The following is a 22,762-nucleotide window of genomic DNA, read 5'->3' as shown; positions in this document are numbered from 1 at the left end:
GTTGTTAGTTACCTTTGGTAGTTATGATAAAAATTGTAATGGGAAATATTGCATATTGTATATCTCCTGACTGAAACGTTAGAATGCTTATTAGTGCAATGAGAAATATTGTATTTCTTTGTATAATACTGAAACAGAAATCTCAGGCCCTGTTCTCACGGCAACACGAAACGGTGCAAACGCGGAAAAATTCCTGCGGTTGCACTATATCATGTCCATGAAAACAGCAAACGCAGGCATGAAACCGCAGGTTTTTGAGATCTACTCCCAGGGAGGATTTTTTGGAAAACACAACGGTTTTGGTTTCATGTGAACACGAAAACATTTCCCCTGGTAACGCTGACGTCACGGCTCCACTTCACGTATGCATAGTCTATAACATTTGCTGTCATATACCCACACGTGAGTTATAAAGTTAGAAGACACTATAACGTGCAGGGCTTAAATAGGCCTATAACACTCGCCAATTTAGTCTGTAGTCTATTAGTAAGTTATTGATACCATGCACGCGCCAGATTTGTGCTCTGCCGCTTTTTCTAGCAAAATAAACGTGTGTACACGGCTCTCTCTACATTAAAAAACACTATCCATAGTTCAGCGCGCAGCGGTTAAGTTACTGTTCAACAAAAGGAGCATTAAGGCTACGGCTTCACAGTAAAAGCATTTCACTGGCTAAACATTAACAGCATTTCACCGGACAAACGTGAGTTGACTTTTATTTTGAAGTACGCCTAACAGGAAAAGTAGCCGCCCACAAAGCCCCTTCACTATCAGCATGTCTTCTGTTTTCACGAGTTCAATGCGGTGAAATAAGAGGACAGAAAGCTTGTCATTTACAATACTTGTAACCCCAAGCTTACACCAACCGCTTTATGAACGTTAGTGGCATTAATTTTCGGTTTCAGTAAGGTTTTATGCATCAAATTGTACCGGAAAAGCTATCTACTACTACCTTGTACCGCCCAATGCTGGCCTGGCATGCTTACTACATCGATTTCGTCCCGTTTCCTCTGAAAACATGTGCACGGGTGAAGATGTCAGATAAATTGTGTCCGAACGGCCTCAGAGCCTCCCCCCTTCCCCCCTCCCTCATAGGACGGGCCAACCCATAAGTAAGCTGACTTCTGTACTGAACTTTGTCATTCTTACCCAGCCACCAACCATGCTGTCTGGATCAGTTATGAACCTTCATGTTCTGGGATCCACAGAACATGAAGCCTCTATTTGTTTGATTAAATACTCTTTGCTTGATTGTTTACAGCCTTATGATCTCAAGTTTCTCACAACAAAATGTTTGGTTTGTCTCATGCTTCTCTGATGCATTCTGATGGCATTTTTGAGTATGGATTGTTGGAAATAAATCATTAATTAGCATAAAGTAAAAATGAAAAACAATCCCCAAGATAAGTTTAAGAGGCATTTTATGGGGCCCCTTGGTAGCTTGTTGGGGCACAAAGCAATTGCCTACCTTTGCCTAATGAAAAGTCTGCCCCTGCTCGTCTCAAGGCAGGCAGTAAATAGCAGTCTTGTGGAATGCATATCATTGAGCTGTTGTACTCACCACTGAGATTTTAAAGACATATAGCAGGTCGAAGGGCAAGGCAGCCATCAGGTCCACAAAGAACCAGGAGGTGGAGTAGTGAATGAATATGGAACGCGCTTCATACACCACCTGCCCTGACTCATTCACATAGGTGGTACGGAAGTTAAGGATAATGTCTGCAAACACAAAGGAAAGGAGAGCTCAGGCATATTCATGTAAATAAAACTGGAAGAGAACAGGGTAGTATTATTTAAAGTTAAATTAGTCATATTACACACTGCACTGGTAAAACACTAGAAAAATGCTCAAGAAGATAAAACTCAGTTTTGGCCAAACCAGAGGAAATTATGAAACATCTGGTATATGTCTTTGTTTTTTTGTTATTTTTAATAACCTGGTGTAGTGCTCTAACCACTACACCAGGAGCACCCCCTCCATATGTCCAAGTTTTACGGTATCTATATGGATGAGTGGGTCTAGTAGACAGATCATCAAACCTTGGAGTCAGAATGTGTCTAGCACATAACAGGCTTTTGAAACAAAACCTCATCTGTCATTCAAGCAGTCAATATTTGCTGAGATGGTGACTCATCATCACTCTATACAAATTTAATTAGCAAGCTAAGCTAAAAGTAGGTAAAAAGAGGATGCATTTTGAGTGTCAAACCGTTAATTTCCAGCCTTACCTCTTCTAAATATAGAGGAGGATATATCCCCTGTATCCACCCAGAAATCTACGCCATTTTTTTCACCTTGGCGTATTTAAACACTCACCTAGGACAAAGAGCACTTCCACAGTGGCATCCAGGATGACAGCGAGATTTGTACTTGTGAACTCATCGGGGTACGATGTGAAGCTGACGTCGAAGGGCACGGTGACGGCCACGTAGAAAGTGGCAACCAGGATGAGCCAGTCCCACAGCGCTTTGGACACACTGTAGTGGAGCAGGATGAAGCGCGACTTCTTCACCGATGCCACCTTGTACTCCGGCATCGAAGGCTTTTCTATCATGGACTGGAAGAGAACATTTAGATGTCATTGTGTGGGGGCGTAAAAAATACACACCTAGACAGAGATACACATGCACACACCAACCGCCTCTTGAATTTCAAGCTTATGTTGGTAAATACACAAAATACCCAAAGCATATAAGAAAATGCTGCATTAATAACTTGATAACCAGATATTCATGAATTGGATTTTTGTGAAAATAAATGATAATCAGAGAGGTACATGTCAGCCCCAAGATTTTGCAGAAACAGGCTAAATAAATGTCAATGATGATTTAGTATGTTAGGTAACTCATGTGAAAGAGATACGATAATCCTGCTTGTTATCTATTTTTGACAGCCTCCTATAGGCAGTGATAAAACATTGTAATGGTCATGAACGTAAAACACAAAATAATAGAGATAACACTGTGGTCAGTGAGGGGGAAACTCATTTCCAACAATGACACCTAATAAATATACATGACTTGGCCTTGGCTTGAGTTCATCCTTCCAAATGCCATTACTGCCTTTCAGTGGCAGGTGGTACAGTACAAAAGGTAGATGAGCCATTATCAGGAAATGAGGGAAACTAGAAACCATCAGCTGATTTTATTTTGGACGGCGGTCACACTTATTAATCTAATTTTTTATTGAGAAAATCCAATTTCAGAAAGTATGAATTGCTTTTGCCAATGTGGGGAATCCCTTCGGTACATAGATGAGACTGAGGTTCTCCAAAAGGGGCCACGCACTTGGCACATAATAGCCTGAACCATGTTTGGGAGACAGGAGGAGAAGCGATTATACCTTTGACAGCCGTGAGAGGGGAGGCAGAAAGAGGAGACAAATGAGCAGTAATCCATCCAAGAACAATGTGGGCACTTCAGAAACAGGTGTAGGCTACTTAATGAAGTCTTAACATGAGAGTTGCCTCACTCTGAAGCTGCATGCCTGCTTGACTTGGAAGAAAGTAATTGGGACACAATGAAAAACCTTTTGATGCACTTCGAAAAGGAAGAACAACGCCAAGGAGCCACAAGACTACACTCCACTGAGTGAATGAAGCTGAAATTGTTCCCAGTGAAACGTGTGCTAGTATATTAAATAATATTGTGAGTAAAAATTTACAAATTGTATTATCCCTGAATTGCATCTGAATGGTCAAAAGATAAAAAGATTGGTGAGTTCAAAAAAGAAAAAGGCTTCTGGCCTTGCTGACTGTCATCAACAGCTGCAGCCCTTTTAAGGATAGTTCAAGCAATGCCAGCAATTTAAACTGGGACCTTTTTCTTCTTCTTTTTTTAAAATGTGCCTTAAATCACAGAGATCAGGACGCCCACAAGACCTTTGGCACTCTAGCCAGACACATCTAGATGATTAGAAAAGAAAAGCCTGTCACCGCCGGGAACACATGGGACCAAATGTCACACGGCTACAGCTGGAGACCAGAGTTTACTGTTACACAACTACATCTCCCAGCATGCCTCGAGCTAAAGCACTGATAAAATGCATCAAGACAATCCTCTGCTGTTAATTAATACCCATAATTTGTTAGCATTAAGTTAAATATACAAATAGATTCAACCCATATAAACCATACAATACAAATATATACGCCTCCAGATAGAGCTATTTTTCTTCTTAATAGCTATTTGACACTAGTGCATGAAAGTGAAAAGAGGCATGGCTCTCCCCGTGGGAAATGCTTGAAATTAAATTTGAGCTACTTGTCAGTGTGCCTTGGAATGGTTACAGTAGCTGATACACTCATGGGTTGACTGAATCAAAACTGCCAGAACAGACGAAAAAAACTACTCAGCCAGAACATTTATGTTTTGGTAAAGAGTCTTCAGTATCAAGCTGAACCATTTATTTCGAAGGAGGAGATGTGCAGTGGGTGATATGACCATTTATAAAAGTATGCACACAATGCTTTGGCACTCCTGAAATCAGTTGATTTTCATTTGTGATTTACGTATCTTTGCACTTTAAATGATTGATACTTGAAGCAGACTTGCCACCTCTTTCTCCCTGTCAATGTTGTTATGCCTGCTGTGCCTCTTATTAAAAGATATACTGTATAGTCAGAGTATTTGTGGCTGGTTGTAGTGTGGAGGCACAAACACATTGTCAGTCAACTACTTCTACCACTGAAAGATGGACAAAGTGAGAGAAAGATGGAGGGGGAAAACAGAATAGGAAAAAAACTTATGGCATCGGTGGAAGAGCAGGTAATGTGATCCATTACTTCAATTAAAGTAGCATCTTTTGGGGCGCCCTTAGCTCAGTTGGTAGGGCGTCCCCCCCCGCCCCCCAGGCCGGGCCCAGCAGCAGACCCGGGTTCGATTCCCGCCCGCGGTCGTTCTCTGCATGTCACTCCCCTCTCTGCCCCATTTCACCTCGGTCTCTTAACACTATCAATAAAGCATGAAAAATGCCCAAAAAATATCTTTAAAAAAAATAAAAAAATAAAAATAGTATATTTTATTCATATTCATATATTGCACTGAATAATCGACAGTGTGACACACTATTTCGGTTTATATTGAGCATAAACATGAGAAATAAAGAAATATTGAAATCTAGCTATACGTTGTGTATCCAAATGTAAAAAAATCGTCCTTACAAATGTAAAAGGTATTATCAGTAAAACATATCGAGAATACCAAAAAAATTTCCCTTGTCAGTGTTATATGATTATTTGGTTATATTAATTAGCATTTAAGTTGCAAGTTAAAGAAACAATTACATAGCAAATGTAAAATATAATTTAAACTAGAAACCAATAATAAATAAATAAATACAGATAGACATAAAACAAATAGAAACAAACAAAAAAATAACCAATTTATTTTCATTTGTTTAATTATTGCTACCCTTATAATTAAAAACAATTGGGAGTCTTTTCAATTCCATCTGGTATGTTCCCTAGAAGCAGACACACTGGGTTTTTGTTAACAACAGTAGGCTACCAAAGATTATGGAGATTTATTTTACCAAAAACTTTTCATCACATTACATGACCAAAATACATGAAAGTGATTTGCTTTCTCTTCACCACATTCTCTCCAACCTTTAAGTATGGTTTATTTGATTTTCCTTTGACTTAACTTTGAATTTGTGGTGCTATAAAATACCTAATCAAAATCTTCCATGAATATTCTCTCCAATAATTTGAACGTGTGTCATAAAGGCCTATATTTTACACATTTATTGTTTCCAGTTCATTCTGAGATTCTGATTCTCCCACTTTTGAAATATTGAGTAGTCTACTGGAGGGTTGGAATTGGATGTAGGGCTTCAATATGTGCGTTGTGCAAGGCAAGGTATGATTGAATAGTTCAAGAAAATATGGGCTACTGAGTGACAGATACAGTCGGGATCCTGAGGGATGGAGTCAAGAGGAGCTGAGAGGGAGCGGCGGAAGAAAGAGAGACAGCTTGAAAAGCAGCAGAGAGGAGATGAGAGGTGAAGGTACAGAGCATGCCTCTCGATTTTCCAATTGTTAAAAGTTACTTTTTGGATAATAATGACTTGGTTAAACCCCATGGACATATAAACCCCCATATGCCTGGTGAACGTGTCCGGCTGGGTGTCGTTAGCGACCAGTCAATTAACTTTGCAAGTTAAACAGTAGCTAGTTCAGAATGTAGGCTTATTTTATTCTTACTTACTTGAAGCCATGTTTTAGCACCGCTGGACATTTTCCCCCTCTGCTTTTTCCTTTTAGTAATGAATTTAGTTCGGCGTAATTGTTGTACCGGTATTCAGTTTTCTACAACTAATAATTAGTTAAGCTAGCTAACTGGCGTTCAGGTTCAAATGTTGCTATGGTTACCTACGGGTTCATCTAACGTACGAACTGATTTAGAACGTGGTCTAACGTTTTTTTTTGTTAGTTTTTTTTATTCGTTTTTGTTTCTTCAGAGACAGTGCGGAACGCGTCATAATCGGAGGCCACGCCCATCGTGGGGGAAAACAATACACAGCGCTCCATTCACTTTATATTGAATGATACCCGTATTCGGCAAACAAACTTAATAAAAACGTAATACGACATGCCTTTCACAAATACACGTTACTTTCTTTAAAGCCATGACTCTTGTCTGTCTATACGAGCTGTTTTGGTGAAAAAGTATTGAGTAATTTTCAATATCGAGACAAAACTCTTAACTAATGTATGCTAGGCTAATGTTAGCCTTCTGCTGTAGGCTAACCATAGGCTAATCCTCACGGACGGGAAAAAACACCTCAATATTGAAAATTACTCAATAATCTTTCACAAAAACAGCTCGTATGGACAGACAAGAGTCGTGGCTTTAAAGAAAGTAACGTTTTTTGTTAGATGGATGTTTGATTACGTTTTAATTAAGTTTGTTTGCAGAAGACAGGTCTCCTTCAATACAAAGTGAATGGAACGGTTTTCAACGGTTTCCCCCACGATGGGTCCGACCGGACAAAAACACCTCAATATTGAAAATTACTCAATAATTTTTCACAAAAACAGCTCATATAGACAGACAAGAGTCGTGGCTTTCAAGAAAGTAACATTTTTTTCTTAAATGGATGTTTGATTAAATTTTAATTAAGTTTGTTTGCAGAAGACGGGTCTCCTTAAATACAAAGTGGATGGAGCGCTGTTCAATGTTTTCCCCCACGATGGGCGTGGCCTATTTCATGCACTGTCTCTATATAGGCCTACTTATTTGACTTATTTACCCTACAATATTGTCTATTGTTCTTAACCCTGTTGTGATGGTGACAGAGGAACTGGTGCAACAGTTACATTTATTGGGGCGTCTTCCTAACATTTCCTTCTTTATTAGACTATCACTTTACTGCCAGCAGTGTGAAAAGGAGAGGATACGAAAGACAGGAAGCAGGCTCCTGTGAACATATTAACTCTGCTTGTTAAAATGGTCTATGTGTGTGTGTGTGTGTGTGTGTGTGTGTGCGTGTGTGTGTGTGTGTGTGTGTGTGTGTGTGTGAGAGAGAGAGAAACGGTGTTAGTGTCAAATAACAGACTCGTGCTCAGAGCGGAATACATTTGAATGATAAATATTGTGCATCTGATTCTTATTGTGTTGACGTTTCGCCATATGCTTCTCTCTGCTCTCCTCAGAGGGCAAGCAATTATTTATTGTCTGTTGTATATGTGTGAATTTTTTTTCGTGGAAGTGCATGAGTGCCCACTATTATAACAGGTGTTGTGTCAATGAACAGTTCCATTATGTGAGTTGGGATTGGAAGTAGAGCAGTGGTGGTGGGGGGGGGACAACAACAATGATTCCCACTACAAGGCCTCTGAACACAACAGCTAAGCTTTAACGTTTATCATTTATTAATGATATGAAAATGAGAGAAGCAGCTAATCCTAGAGGTTTTTAATGAGACTATGTTTTAATTTCAGAGATGTGTCAATCATAAAAACTTCTACCTTTCATTTTAGTCAATTTTGTCCTTTAAATCCCTAGTTACGTGTATTTTCATTTATAAATGTGCCTTTATTAGGAACAAAATGTCTTATTTTCTTCATTCCTGACAAAATGTGCTATTCTGACATTCACAGTTTTTTCTGTGTATAATAAATGGCTTATTGATGTATGTTGTTAACATGTCTAGAGTTCGCAAACACTTTTCGCCAGGCACTGAAAGTGTCCAAAAGGCCATTTTCAAGTCAGATTCTCAACCTGTTTTCACAGGTTGTTTCAATGTCTTCATCAGCACTGTGGAGGGGAATCTCAGAATTTGCTTTCAGGTAAGGAGCATCTCATTAAAATGGTAAAGGCACTTTGAAAAATAGTGCCTCTTCATGGCAAAATTGTTTTGGGCTTCTCAATATTTAGTGCCAAAATGAACTAGTGCTTTAGTTTCAGGCATCTAAAATGTTAACGAAACCCCCCAAAATACACAACAACCTATCTTTTAAATCAGGGTTTTAATTTTAAATGCCCCATGAATTACACCTGTTGCACACTAGTTATTAATTTAGTCTTCAATTGCTTTGTAGCCCCCTGGGATGAAACGCCACATTGTGAAGGACCAGTTTGAGCACAGACCCGGTTGCTAACTGAGCCTCTGCTATAAAGGGAGCGAGATTATCTCAAAATGTTGCTCTGCTAGAAAATAAAATGCTCCCATTTGTGTCAGAGTGCAAAAAAAACAAGAGCTCGTTCTCATGATTTACATTGATTAGAGCTTGGCTTCTAACTTAAGTATTCAAAGTTAACAAAGGTCTATCTATTTTACTAGAGCAAATAGCCTGTTAATGCACTTGAAACACCAAAATACAACAAAGACAGAAAAAGCAAGTGATTGCACGGGCAACATGACACATGTATCTGGAATGGGTTGAAAAAAAAGAGGAAAATCTTAAAGAAATAAATCAAAATAAATTTGATGCAGCATAGAAATATTAGGCAATTTAAGGCAACACGGTAGTGCTGGTGACATAATGTCCTACATCACGTAGCAGCTCCTACTGGCGAATTGTCGGCATGTCGAGACAATCCCCAGCAAAAAATAGTGACGGTGATGCATCTAGGCTTCCCCTACGGCCAAACAAACCTTAACAATCTTGTGCCTCGGAGCCTACCATTGCTGCCACAGTCACCATGTCCATTTAAAGTCACCAAGCAACAAAAAAGAATAAAACCAATCAGGAGACTTAAAGTAGTAAACCCATTTGATGAATTCTCCACTGAGATAAGCCACACTCTGAGCATCTCTGTCAAAAGTTCAATCATATTTTCCCGCTAAAACCTCTTTTTATTTTAGATATCAATATTAATAATCCAAGCTCAAGATTGAGGTTGGGGCATGTCTAAGTAACTCCAGAGTGTATATAGGGAATGTCACGCCACACATAAAATGACCATCTCAGTCGGTAAGTATTAATAAAATGACTCACGTTGTCAAGGCCTTTGCCCCCACTGGAGAAGGTGCTGGTCAGGTGGTACAACATGGTGCGTCCTCGCCTCCGGGCCTCGCTGAAGTGTGTGCTGCCCTTTCTCCTGTGCCGCTTGTCATCAAAACCTGTTGTACAGTCACTTAGATCAGTGTAGGGAAACTTTGTACTTATTTTTTCAAAGTGTTTATATAAAGAACACATGATGCAAATGTAGTGTATTTGAGTGAACTCGTTTAGGTTTTTTATGCTGACTAGATTCTCCTGTTACAGTAAGGCTGCCAGAATCAAACTACCCAATGTAAATGTATTGTCTGAGTTCAGCAGACAAAAGGTAGCCCAAACACAATTGCAGGGTAGAATGTGACAGTGATGAACAAGAGCGCACGGACAAAATGAAAGCCGGGGGCCCCAAGTATCACCCGCTCATAAATCATCCCCAAAATAAGCAAATAACCGGACTTTATTTTTTGTAAACAAGGCTTGTAGTCTTACCTTCCTTTTTGCTGTTGTGGAGGCACCTTCCATAGGTGTCGGTGATGTCCTTGAATGAGAAGAGGAAGAGGACCATTTCGCCCTTCTCGTTTTTTATGGGCACTATGTCTAACAGACACCAGAAGGCCAATCCTAGAAACAAAAAAACAGAAATGTTTTTCAGTTAAATTTTCCTCCAGTTTGGGGAAATTAATGCAAATCCTGGATAGACGCACGCACCCTAGGCCTGCAATTTTCCACACCAGGTCAGCACTGACCATGTCTGAGCCCCAGATACCTGTCAAGTATGGTGTAACCTTTCTAAAAATATACCATTAACTAGATAGGGATCATTGTTCGGGAGTATTGTGCAGAAAGTAGAAGAGCAAGAGAGACGGAGTTGGTTATGACAAGGCGGGGAGGGAGCACCATAGATCCAAGACCTTGCCATAACCCAGTATGCTCATTAGCAACTCTGCAGAAACTGCTCTGCCATTGCCACCAAACAGATGTTTGACATCTCTTAAAGCGTCCCTAGTGTGCTTTTGTGTGTGTGTGTGTGTGTGTGTATGTGTGTGTGTGTGTGTGTGTGTGTGTGTGTGTGTGTGTGTCAGGCATAGAGAGAAGAAAACAGTGTACATGGTGGCGTTTTAGCACAAGGCTCTGGGTGTGAATACATGAAAAGAATCTATTTGTCTGTGTTTAGTGCAAACAAGTGGGCATTATTATATTTTTTAGGGGTTACAAATGATCTTGGTGATTGTAGTGGCAATGCCTCACTGTTACTTACGTACAGCACTGTTAGAAAAACAAGATGCATTTCTCACCTACACTTCATTTGGTAATCCATCAGCATTATTAGCGGTTCTCACACTAACGCTGCAGTCTCTTTTAAGGGAACATAATCCTGTGTGCCCATCAGAGAGGCTTAAACAGTGTTGTATGTTCCCTTTTCATGCGTGACAGCTTATTTTGCTGATTAGCTAGACATTCAGGTTTCAAACACACACACAGCGACAGGATGTAGCAAATGACTTGTAATTGAGAGTGACTTTGAGCTTGTTATTCCAGCACACAATATTTCTCCATTTAGCATCTTTTACATGTATTTTGAACAAATCACTAAGACTTTAAATTTTCACTCGATCCAATTGTTTTTTGGTAATGCTAATGAGCACTAACTCAACCCAAAAAGCCAGTATTGCACTTCTGACCTGCTATAAAATTTGCCTTGTGGAGATTCATAATTCAACAGAAATGTTCGGCTTCAACTTAAAAACAAGTGTGCTCTTTATGATAATGAGGAATACAAATGTTTTCAATCAGAATTAGAATATACCAGAATAGGAACATTATTTGCCAGATAACATTATACTTTTAAATGAAGCAAATGTATATGTGTGCTAACATCTACAAGTGAAAACAAGTAGAAAAAGTTTCCCCCGCACCATCTTTCTTGTAGAAGTGGACCTCGGCCTGGTACTCCTCTCGGCCCTCTATAGCCTTCTCCATCAGCAGGGCCACGTGCTCGCTGGTGTCAGCTCCGTACAGGAAGCTGCAGCTGCAGTTCTTCTGCATCACCTCGGTTCTGGTGAAGCCCGTCAGTTCACAGAAGCCATCTGAGCAGTAGACAATGGGGTAGCCGCGTTGACCCTGGGCATTACCCAACAGGAAGTTACTGTCTGTGTGTGTGGAGATGAAAAAGGGGTTAGCACCAAGTAGCAGGAATAACTGAATGTCTGGACATTTAAGGCCAATGTGATGAACCAGAAATGTGCACTTATTTAAATGTTTTCGGTAACACTTTATAATAACTATCCGTTGTAACTCGTTAATAGATCATTAGTAAACTCTTAATTAATGATTATTAATGATTTGTTAAGTGTTCGTTAGCAGTTTGTTAAGGATTTATAACAATGGTAGATAGTTAATAGCTTAATAATTGAATCAGTTCATCTGGGAGGTAATCCGAGATACCGACGAGGCTGAAATAGGCTATAGACTATACACAGTGCATCGGCAACTGAGGGCAGCCCCATTTTCAAATATTTTTAAATAAACTCAATACACACTGTGCATGCCATAGACTTGAACGTGACGTGATCAATTAATCTCGGATTACCTCCCAGATGAACTGATTCAATTATTAAGCTATTAACTATCTACCATTGTTATAAATCCTTAACAAACTGCTAACAAACACTTAACAAATCATTAATAATCATTAATTAAGAGTTTACTAATGATCTATTAACGAGTTACAACGGATAGTTATTATAAAGTGTTACCATGTTTTCATCAAATCTGCCTGAACTGCCATTGAGTTACTAAGGTTTTAGTCTTAAGTTTGTTGCAAGTTAGTTCTTTTCACCAGGATCAAAGTCAGTTAAGCGCTTTGAAATGATGTCAAAGCTTTGGGAGTTTAGTTTAGCTAGTTTACGAGTTCAAAGTAAAACATGAATCAGACTTTGACGTTGACTCAATTCTAAGGCTCAATTAATTTCCCTGGGCCAACATGTTGCTGGTGGCGGTCAGGACTCCTGGGTTGCGCACAGCACGATATAAAAACAGCTCACTCTAGTTTTGAAAACTCACCAATTTCACATATTTGTTCCTACTTACTGTCCCAAAAGTTTGTACTGAACTGGGGAAAAGGGCGTTTGGTTATGCTGCTCCTTTTTTATGTTTTCAAACTATACAACATAATTTCACTGTAAAGCTTATGGAAGTAGCTTCTCATTAAATATTTATTCAATTCAGAGACAGACTGTTTACTGTTGCAGGGGGGGTATCCAAGGGAGGGGGGAGGGTTGGGGAGGTACAGTCTGAGTACTCTTCAATACACATTTGAGGAATTTAACCTTAGACATACAGGAGTAATACAAGATAAATACAATGTTTCCTATTACATTAATAAGCATTCCAACATTCAATATCTGCCACCACAGAACCCAATTTAAAAAATCCAATAAAACACTGGATTATTGTCAGCGGCCTCTTTTCTTTTTCTTTCACCTGTTCATTGCATGTTCGGCTGATATTATATCGAAAAATGTCTCCATGGCATATTAATCTTGTGTGTGAAGGTTTTTAATATCATGTGAATCATATGATGTGGAAATGGTGCTCCACTTATCCTGTTCATACAGCAGCAAAATATCTTTGCTTTGCCTCTTCATTGTTTCTTGCCCTGATTTCAGCACCTTGGACAGTTCTCAAGCAGCAGGCCTATATGCATGTACCATGTGCTGTGCTTTTTTGAGTTTATTTTGGGCTGTATTTTGCTACATTCTGTCTGCTGGACATAAACTACCAACACCAGCCCTCTTTTCTGAGATCTAATCCCAGTAACTTCAGGCTGCAGCATTCACAGATATTATACCAATATTTTTATCCATGTGACAAATGTAGTACTAGTTTGACTTCCCTTTTGGCCTCGGTAGACTTGTGTGACCTTGATAAGCCAAAGCTGGTTCTTGCTACAGTGTGGCTTCTTTGTATGCCAGAGCTACTGGAGGAAGGATCTTTGAAATAAAGTACACTGTAAGCGATGGCTATTCACTTCTTCACTTTTAACATTTCAAAGCAGAATACACAGCAGCATGCTCAGTGGTGCAAGAACAACACTAATTGATCGACTTCCACTTCATTAATTTTGCAGTATTTAATGATCAAAGCATACCCTTCACAGAGAAAATAATATCCCACAGCTTGATAAATGGCCAGATACAAAAGCTGAGCCAACAAAAACACCAGCTTTAAACTTTAGAAGTTAATTGTTTTGTCCTGTTATTTCCATTATCTGCGGCAACAGCATGGATAAAATAAAACAGACATTCCCAACCTTCTTCTGTCTGATGTACTCCCACAGCCCCATCAAATGGGCCCCAGTACAGTACCCTTTCATCTTGCCCCTTTTACTTAATGCTTGTGGAAAACTATTTAATCACAGAAAGACACAGTGGGCTGTGCCGGATCCATGGTGGCACGTGTGAATCCATACAAGACATACTGTTGTGATGCTGGAATTGGCAATGTTTGGACATTTCTCAGTTTTTTCTTTGTTTTGGACACAAGCGGTACATTTCACACGTATATAAATCACCTTTAGTAATTGACTGCTAGCCTGCTCACTCGTTTTTATGCATTAAATTGTTTCATTCAGTGTGTTAAGGTATTGAAAATATCTCAAAGTGTGCAGTTAACCTATGCAGCTTGAAGGGTGTGTTATTGTGTCAATACATGTGTGAAGGTAATAAAATATAATTTCATCACATATTCTCTTAAAAAGGCCACCCATTTGTATATGTAAGGTTAATTGTAATTAAATATTAAAATAAATAGCGATGCATAATTCTTTGCAAAAGTCAGTACTACTGACACATCAAACTTCATCCCACAGTAACTGACTTTTTTCTACCGCTTAACTAAAAAGATTCAGACTCCAGCTTTTCTTGAATGCTGAGCTGAGAGGCAGCGCACCACACACAAAGACCAGTTTGAATTCTACCGACTCCGCGGATAGCGAGCGAGCCTAAGAAGGAGGAGTATTAAGCAGCTGCTTTCCACCATCTAGCACTTTAATTGGCAGGACTAAGCAGAAAGCAGTCCATAGGGGATGTCTATTCTGAGCGGTGACAACTTTTCTTGGGTGTGCAGTGAGCAGCAACTAAACTGTCACTGTGGAATTACAGGAAGAGACAGGCATTAGTCGGATCCATCAACAGGCAAGGACGTTGTTATGCCTTTGCTATGCTTTCCTACAGTTGCTGTTCCTCCAGACTTCAACATGGAGAAACTGAGATATTTCTTCAGTTCTTTAGCCTGGAGCAGATTTTTGTGTTCCATTGGTTTCAACTGTGGCTTTTTGTGACGTATAAGCTCTTTTCTATGATATGTTACAATGCTCTGGAACTCTGTCAATTTTAACATCACAAAAATTCACAAAATAATTGCTCTGGAAAGAATAGCTAAGCACATGTGATAACCGGTCCAGTTGAAAAAAACAAACAAACATGCCAAACATTCTTTTTCATTTTCTATATAACACTCAGTGAGCCAGCATGTGTTAGAGAACAACCACATCCATCGGTGGTTTATGTGATGCTACCTAAGAATAGTAGCATCTCTACTCAGCATCCGCTAAATCGGTTCTCAAATAGGTCAAGTGCATGTGTAGTCATTAATCACTTTGTAAGGATGTTTTAAAACCAACAAGCAACAATGGTGAATAACTTTTATGCTGTGTATGGAGGAAAGCAAGCTGCACTGCTTGAGATGAGTGAAGTTCTCTGCATGATTCAGAGCAGTTTTATTTTAGTTGATGTTTGAAATTAAAGACTTTATATGATTCAAAGGTTTTAGCTCTTTTGATGTTACACTAAAAAAGAGCAGAAAAACTGATTTTGTAACATTTGGACTAAGACAGGCTATATGCTCCCCCTATTTCCAGTCTCTGGCTGTTGGCTCCAGCTACATATTTAACGTACCCCACATGACATCTTCTAATTTAACTCTAGCAAAGAAAGCAAATAAACGATCTTCCAAAATGTAAAAAATATAACTGTAATTCCCAAAGTCATCATTAAGATGTTGCTATTGAAAAAAAACAGCATTTTACTTCATCTTCTACAAGGCTATACTTATTTCTCCTCCGGTAACTTTGTACACAAGCAATTCAGCGCAAATGTGTGTGTTTGTGTGTGTGTGTGCCTGTACGTGTGCGTGTATGCGAGATTGTGGCTGCCTAAATTCTTAGGCCATAATCCTCTCAGGGATATTGCGTTGACTGTCCGCTGCGCCCGCTTCCTTAATTACACATCTGTGCTGACTTGCTACAACTTAAATCCGACATGATGACGCTACATGCTACGGCTAACCACAAAACAAGCCTGCTGCCTTATGTCAATGTTGCGTGAGTTACTCTAGTGTATGAAAAGGACAGTTGAAGCCCAAGAGGCTTGGCCACTGCCCCAGCAGCTAATTTTCTACCAGCAGCATGTAATTACTAATTGGGGCAAAGTGCAAGGGGAAGTGGACCTGCAGGGGAAAGGGACTGCAGACATGAGGAGAGTCAGTGTAAATCATCAATCACTTGTATATTCTGCTATCTAGCAATTAGTAATAGCATTTCCTAAACATAAGTAGATCATTCAGGGCTTGTTTGACTAATGTATCTGTGCTGTCGTGATCTGAATCCTAAAAAAAGACAGCATGTATAGTGCTTTTATTCTGAAAATGGCGCTTTACAAAGCGTCACACCCACTCACACCTACATTCCCACAGCCATGGAGGGGGAGATGTCATGCAGGCAAGATGCAGACATGCACCTCAAGAGCAGATTTAGATTTTAGTGTCTTACTCAGAAACATACAGGATCCAATGATCAAACCACCAAATCCTTCAATGACTGCATGATCTGAGTATCAGTTAAAGACTTTCGGATGAGGCCAAATCAATGCTTAGAGCTAACTGAGCTCCTGTGAAACTAAAATATCTGGAGATTCGAAAGAAGCAGCAAAGAAGAAAAAGCCACCTAACTGCTTCGGCTATCCGCTGGCCTCTGTGTGCAGTGTTCTGGCCTTTGCAGCTGCCTATTAAGACCTGTTTATCATCTGGGCAACAATGAGCTCCATAAGGTTATATCTGACAGTTCCCTCGTCTCCTCCTTCGGTTATTTGGTCGTTATATGACCGAAGAGTGTTTTAGGGGGAAAATAAACACGGTTCTTATCTCTGCCTGCAGCTGCCCTGTGGTTACACAGCACAACATGGCGAATACTGCTGTCAATTTAAAATTGCTGCTGGGGAGGTCTTGTAAAGGAGCTGTGGGAAGTGGGGATGGGTGCAAAGGACAGCCGTGTATGCTGTTACACACACACACATCCACACACATACACACACAATTGTGTGAGGACACTCATTGACATAATGCATTCCCTAGCCCCTTAGCCTAACCGTAACCAACAAACTAAATGCCTTACCCCATCCCTTACATTAACCCTAACCTAATTCATACTTGATAATAATAGCTTAATACCTTTTTTTAACACCCAAACAGCCCTTTAAAATAGACAGAGACACACACACACACACACACACACACACACACACACACACACACACACACACACACACAAAACAGGATTGCTGACATTGCTGTGAGCCTAATGCTGTGCTGTGCAGTGCCAAAGGTTACTGACTGAACCTGTTCTGACATTTTGCTTGTATAGAGCTGTTAAGCGGAAGTCCCTTACTTCCGGGGTATGGGGCCTATCGGCTCGAAAAATTACAACGGTAGTCAATGGAAAGAAATTTATCATTTTCTGGTCCCAGTCATGAAATGCCTTCGATTACACATATGTTTTGTATGGATTTAGATGGTATTTTTTCGTGCAAAGAATGGAACAATTTAGGGAGTAGAAGCTGGATACGGTCAGGTTTTGTGCAGAGCGCTTTTGTGGACTACAGCTCTTCGCTGCTCTTGACGCTTATGATATACGTCACCACCACTTGCACCGGCTTAGCTCCGAAACATGGCTGTCAATAATGCACTTCACTGCCTTCTTTCAAGGACAAGACAAAAGTCTTCAGCGTGGCGAAAACCACTACACAAGTGGACATGTGGAGAGTTTCAATTTCTCGAGTGGGGAGATTGTTGGCGTTGTCCACGCCAGCCATTAGCATTAGCATTAGCACTGTCAGTCGAGAAGTGGAGGGAATGTGTTGAGGTGACGTCACAGAGGCAACAAGACTTGTAGTTGTTCTCGTAACATTTTTTCAAAAGCCGTTAGACGAATAATCATACAACATACCGTCAAACTCTTCACATGAAAAATTATCATTTAGACCCATACAAAACATATATGTAATCCAAGGCATTTAATGACTGGGACCAGAAAATAGTAGATTACTTTCCATAGACACCCATTAATTTTTTTTCAGCCGATAGGCCCCATGCCCCGTAATTCTGCCACTTCCGCTTAACAGCTCTATATGCCACACACACACACACACACACACACACACACACACACACACACACACACACACACACACACACACACACACACACACACACACACACACACACACACACACACACACACACACACACACACACACACACACACACACACACACACACACACACTTTTTTCAGTTGAGGAACTTTTAAACTAAAATCATCTTAAAATTGCTTTTAGTTTTTTTCAACCTCAGTCTGATCAATATTTTTGTGGGCTTGACTAACTGCTGCACATAACCAACAACAAACCAACAAATGCCATGGAGGGGCTTCCTTCAAGTTATGCTCTGCACAGTGTGGTGCTGTCTGAGTAAGCATAGGGATGGACACACTGCTAAATAAATGTAATTGGATAATTACATTACATTAATAATCTTTTTGTATACATTTTACCTTTTAAAAATAACAATACTTTTAAGAGGGACTCTGTCTTTAACTGCTGCTCAGTCAGCAGTTCTGACAAGTACTTAAACTGTGTAACAGAGGTTATGTTTGACATATTTTGGATTTCCAGGGTAACTGTTTACCCTACCGTTAACACTTTAAGTTTATTTCTTGCTCCTGGAGGATTCTAAGTGGAAAAGAAAATTTAATCAAATATTCAAAGACTTTCAAGGTATGTTTTACCCTACTTTGAATTGTAATTTGTTGAGTATTGTTTCCCCCTACTTAGGTTTATGTATGCTGTATACTGAACTGAACCGTGATTCATTAATCATGCTAATTGGTGCACGACTGAATCTCAGATATTAGTTGTGTAAAAAGCAGATGGATGGTAAAACCTCTAGTGCAAAGCTTTCAGTCAGATATCCAAGCACATTTTTTTTTAATGACGGGGGACTTGGGGATTATATATCTAATAAGAGTTTTAGGGCTGTTTATCGTGCCAAATTGTTGTTGGTAAGCAAACCTTTAGCTGCAGCAGGTTTGACTATATACTGAAAAGGGATCGCAGCTGCACGACCCACAATGCCACTTGTTTTAAGATGCGCCTTTCCGAAAAACAAGAGACCAGCTGCATTTTAAAAGTCCTTGATTGGAAAGCAAGTTTGAGTGTTTTCTCTTTAGCGGACCATCTTTTTCCAAAGACCAAAGTGGTCAAGCATCATTCGTGTCAAGTGGTGGGACCCTGTCGCCCTGGCAACAGGAAGGAAGCTATTTTCAGCCGCGGGCACTTTCCTCTAGGAACCCCACAGTATCTTTGGGAATGGCTTGGAAAGTGGCAAAAACTGGTACGTAGTTAGTTGCAAGGACGTGTATCCTGCTGCTCAAATTAGTCTTTGTCTCAGCTTCCTATTGCTCTGCCTTCATTTGTCTATTTAATCATGAGCGTGCAGGAGAGTGCATGAACAAAACGCCAAAGTAAGGCAGAGTTTTAACAGTCTCCATGACTGTTGACAATATTTAATCATTTGTAGCAGTGTAAAATTGACATGCAGTGGTGGATGTGGGCCCAACTGTACTGTCCAGTGCCACATAAGTGCCTCAGGACTGTTGATATTCAGGGCAGAAATACCGCAACCCATCCTGTCACCCTTGTTTTTAGATATTAAGATCAATATCGGATAAAAGACAGATCAGGAAAGTTTTGATAGTGCATAGAAGGGCGTTACTAATAGATTCTGTAGTTTGTTGATACATGGTGTTACACATTGGAAAAGACACTGAGCCCATAAGGGAAGTGTTTTCTTCTCTTCCACTGGGAGTTTCAACCAGTGGAGTTAACAGGGAGTTCATGTTTTGCTCAAGGGCTGTTCAGAAGGCAAGATGCAACATGGGGGCACGGCCTCTGGACCCCCAGCTGAACTGTGCAGTACTTATGTCATCTCTTAATTCAGTGTTTGTGCCTTCCCATCTCACAAACCTCTTCATTTATACCTTGAACTACAGTCAGTGTTAAAGATATGAGGACAATTCCTGAAGAGCAATGTGTCAGTGTCTTTCAGGCTCTTCAGAGATCCCCTAACACCTCATTATAATGGCTGACACACAAGTGAACGCTATAATTGCACACCCAATGTATCAATTACACAGCGATAGCACCCTTTTCCCTGTGTTTGTTTGGCCCAATTTGAACCTAGACGCAGCTCAGAGAGATACTGCGAGCAAGCCCGTTCATTCAGGCTGCCTTGACTAGCAGAGGGAGGACGGGCAACATTGAACTAGCGTGCAAACACAGACATCCCTACGGTTTACAAACGAGCCACAACCTCCCCTGAGATGGCACAAGGTTCAAAACAAGAGTCACAATGCAGAAAGCAGAAAAGAGCAGCTTTGTAAAAGAACGGAAACCACGACAACTTGAATGACAACATTTTTTTTTAAATTAAAACAAAATTCCCCCAAATACAACCACACCAGGAGATATTGCTTTAGTCATTCAGTGTTTTGCTAGCGGGCAAGTCTTTCCTATTTCCTGGGATGATATCCTTCCTAAGTGTGAATGTATTCATTTTCATTCCTTTTTTTACAGTATTTTTCTGCCGTCATTAGATAGGATACACTGCAGAGCTTGCAGGTAATGAGGGAAGAGGTCATGCAACAAATGTACCTTGTCGGAATCAAAGCAATTGCATTACAATTACATCGGCAGCAAAGTGAACTCCTTGGTCACCCTGATTTCACTCATGTTGACAGGAGCAGAATAAGTACCAAAACAACGCTTTGGCAGAGTGTTTCCATCGTACTTACGGGTGCCGTCGAATCGCGTAGCGATGGTGTCCAGAAAGGTGTTTTGAGGGGCAAGGAGGCCCTTCATCACCGGCATCTCAACCCAGATACTGGACGGCCAACAGTTGGCTGGAGGTCACAGCATCCCAGAGGCAGGGCAAGTTGTTTCAGTGGGGCTCTCAGCAGGTGCAGGAGGAGACTCTGAGGGTGGCAGTCCAGTGCTGGCCACAGAGACACACATTTACAGTAAAGGAAGCCAGCCCTCTCCAGGCAATGCCTCTCCACCAAAGACAATAATGCAGTCTGGAAATACTAAAAATAGTTCACTCCAACCTAGCCGAAGTTCATGAGTGTGTGTTAAAACTCAATGAGTGGAAAATGAAAAGAAAGAATCACCGGCAGCTGCTCAGTCCACGAGGAGGTCCAGGTGTCGTGAGATCCAGAGGGCTTCAGATCAGTCGACCCAGCTGTTGATCGTCTGCACCTGTCAGACAAAGAGCTCCTTCCATAAGCAACATGTAGGAAGTTACCCTCTAAGTCTACCACACTTTTCATCTATATACCAAGAATTTGTAAGAGGAAAAATGACATGTGTATGTGTCCACATCTCTCAGCTCAGCACTCTGCCCATGATGCTGTGGCAGAGTAGTTGCATCTTCTCTCTCTCTCTCTCTCTCTCTCTCTCTCTCTCTCTCTCTTTCTCTCTCGCTCCCATACACTCCTGTGATATCCCAGCCAATGAGATGCTGGCATCCTCTGAAGGGACCTGTTTTCATCACTGGTGGGGATATAGACAGAGAGAGTGAAAGAAAGAAAGGGAGAGGCAAAGGAAGGAGGGAGGGGGTGCTTTTGGAGCAGCTGACAGCAGCATTACACCCCACAGTGCAGCTATCTGCACATGGCCTTTGTGTGCATGACTGCAAATCAAGGAAAGATGGATCACCTGCATGTCGGTCTATGCAGGTTGTTGTATTCCGTTGGACCGTGTGCTATTGTGGGCTTTTTTTCACCACGGAAGTGTAACACCGGGGACATTGTGAAATTGAGGATAGGTGGGGGTGGCAAATTCAGATTATATGTTTTTCTTGCATATCTTTGCAAGGATTGTATAGCCCTTAAAGACCATTCCTAGAGTATTGCAGCTTGAAATGTGTCTCTTCTGGTATGAGCTGCTGCCCTCACGGGCCCTACTATATTCTCCATGAGAAGAATTAAGGCTCTGGGACAAAAGATGCTGAGAGCAGATTAAAAGGATAAGCCCTGAGATGTTTTTCACCAAGACTTGATGCTAAACACACTAAAGAATCGTCGCGTCTTAACTCACTTTGACCCAAGCAGTCTCCGCAGCTCAGCCAAAGAGAGAAATGCCTCTAGGGAGAAGTGAAAGTGCTGAACAGGAACACTTTCTTACTATTAAATCATATCTTGTCCATTTATTTAATAAATGTTTTCAACATCCAATTAGATACAGTTATCCAAGAAAGACGATGACATTAAATATTTATTGGTGTAGAAACCTGATAATTAGGGGGATGATTTTTGAGGTGATGACTTGTTCTTTTTCCTTTGAATAAGTTAAGTGTGATCCATGTGTTAACTGACAGCACTTTCAGCACAGGTTTAAATGCAATTTATCAAGATAATTTGACCTTTTTAAAATAAGCTTTTTGGAGAAAAATAGGCAGAAGACTGAACTGATTCTGCTTGCTTTTAAATGCACAATAACGGGAGAACGAGTGTGAGTTTTAGCTTATGTTCTTTTTTTTGTCACTGTTATTTATGTGGAGCTTGAAGATGGAGCCAGCAATGGTGCTTGGGTCAGTATATATTAATGCACAAGCCAGAAAAAAACTATAACTATAAATGTAATCTATAATTGTAATAAATGTTTATACCTTACACCAACCTCAACTCCATATCCAACTGAGCATGACAGCCAAGACTTATTCAAATAGCAAAATAAAATAACGTGTGACATCATGGGTATGAAACTAGCATATTTCTATTCAATACCTTAAAATAAATCAAATATTCTCAATATATTTCTCAAACCATTCATCAATTGTTCGGCTTAATGTGTTGATTCGGATAAATACTGTTTGGATAGCATTTTCTGAACTCATTAACACACTGTTATGCAACAAAAAAAC

The 22,762-nt window shown here is 40.3% G+C and overlaps 1 protein-coding gene across 1 annotated transcript in view; it reads right to left on the bottom strand.

Annotated features, from left to right (window-relative positions):
• kcnh4b (potassium voltage-gated channel, subfamily H (eag-related), member 4b) overlaps positions 1-20,709 on the bottom strand; it is a gene marked incomplete at both ends in the record, with an annotated part of 34,278 nt that extends 13,569 nt beyond the window's left edge. The window contains 6 exons of the mRNA XM_080049740.1: positions 1,562-1,719; positions 2,318-2,558; positions 9,447-9,571; positions 9,939-10,070; positions 11,366-11,599; positions 20,634-20,709. Of these exons, the coding sequence (XP_079905866.1) occupies positions 1,562-1,719; positions 2,318-2,558; positions 9,447-9,571; positions 9,939-10,070; positions 11,366-11,599; positions 20,634-20,709 (966 nt within the window). The remainder of the gene's footprint in view (positions 1-1,561; positions 1,720-2,317; positions 2,559-9,446; positions 9,572-9,938; positions 10,071-11,365; positions 11,600-20,633) is intronic.
• Between the last annotated feature and the right edge of the window lie 2,053 nt (positions 20,710-22,762).

The sequence above is a fragment of the Ammodytes marinus genome (assembly GCF_949987685.1).
Source record: "Ammodytes marinus genome assembly, chromosome: 20".
Lineage (NCBI taxonomy): Eukaryota > Metazoa > Chordata > Actinopteri > Uranoscopiformes > Ammodytidae > Ammodytes > Ammodytes marinus.
The sequence above is the reverse complement of the archived record's forward strand: the minus strand, read 5'-3'. Positions and strand labels throughout refer to the sequence as shown.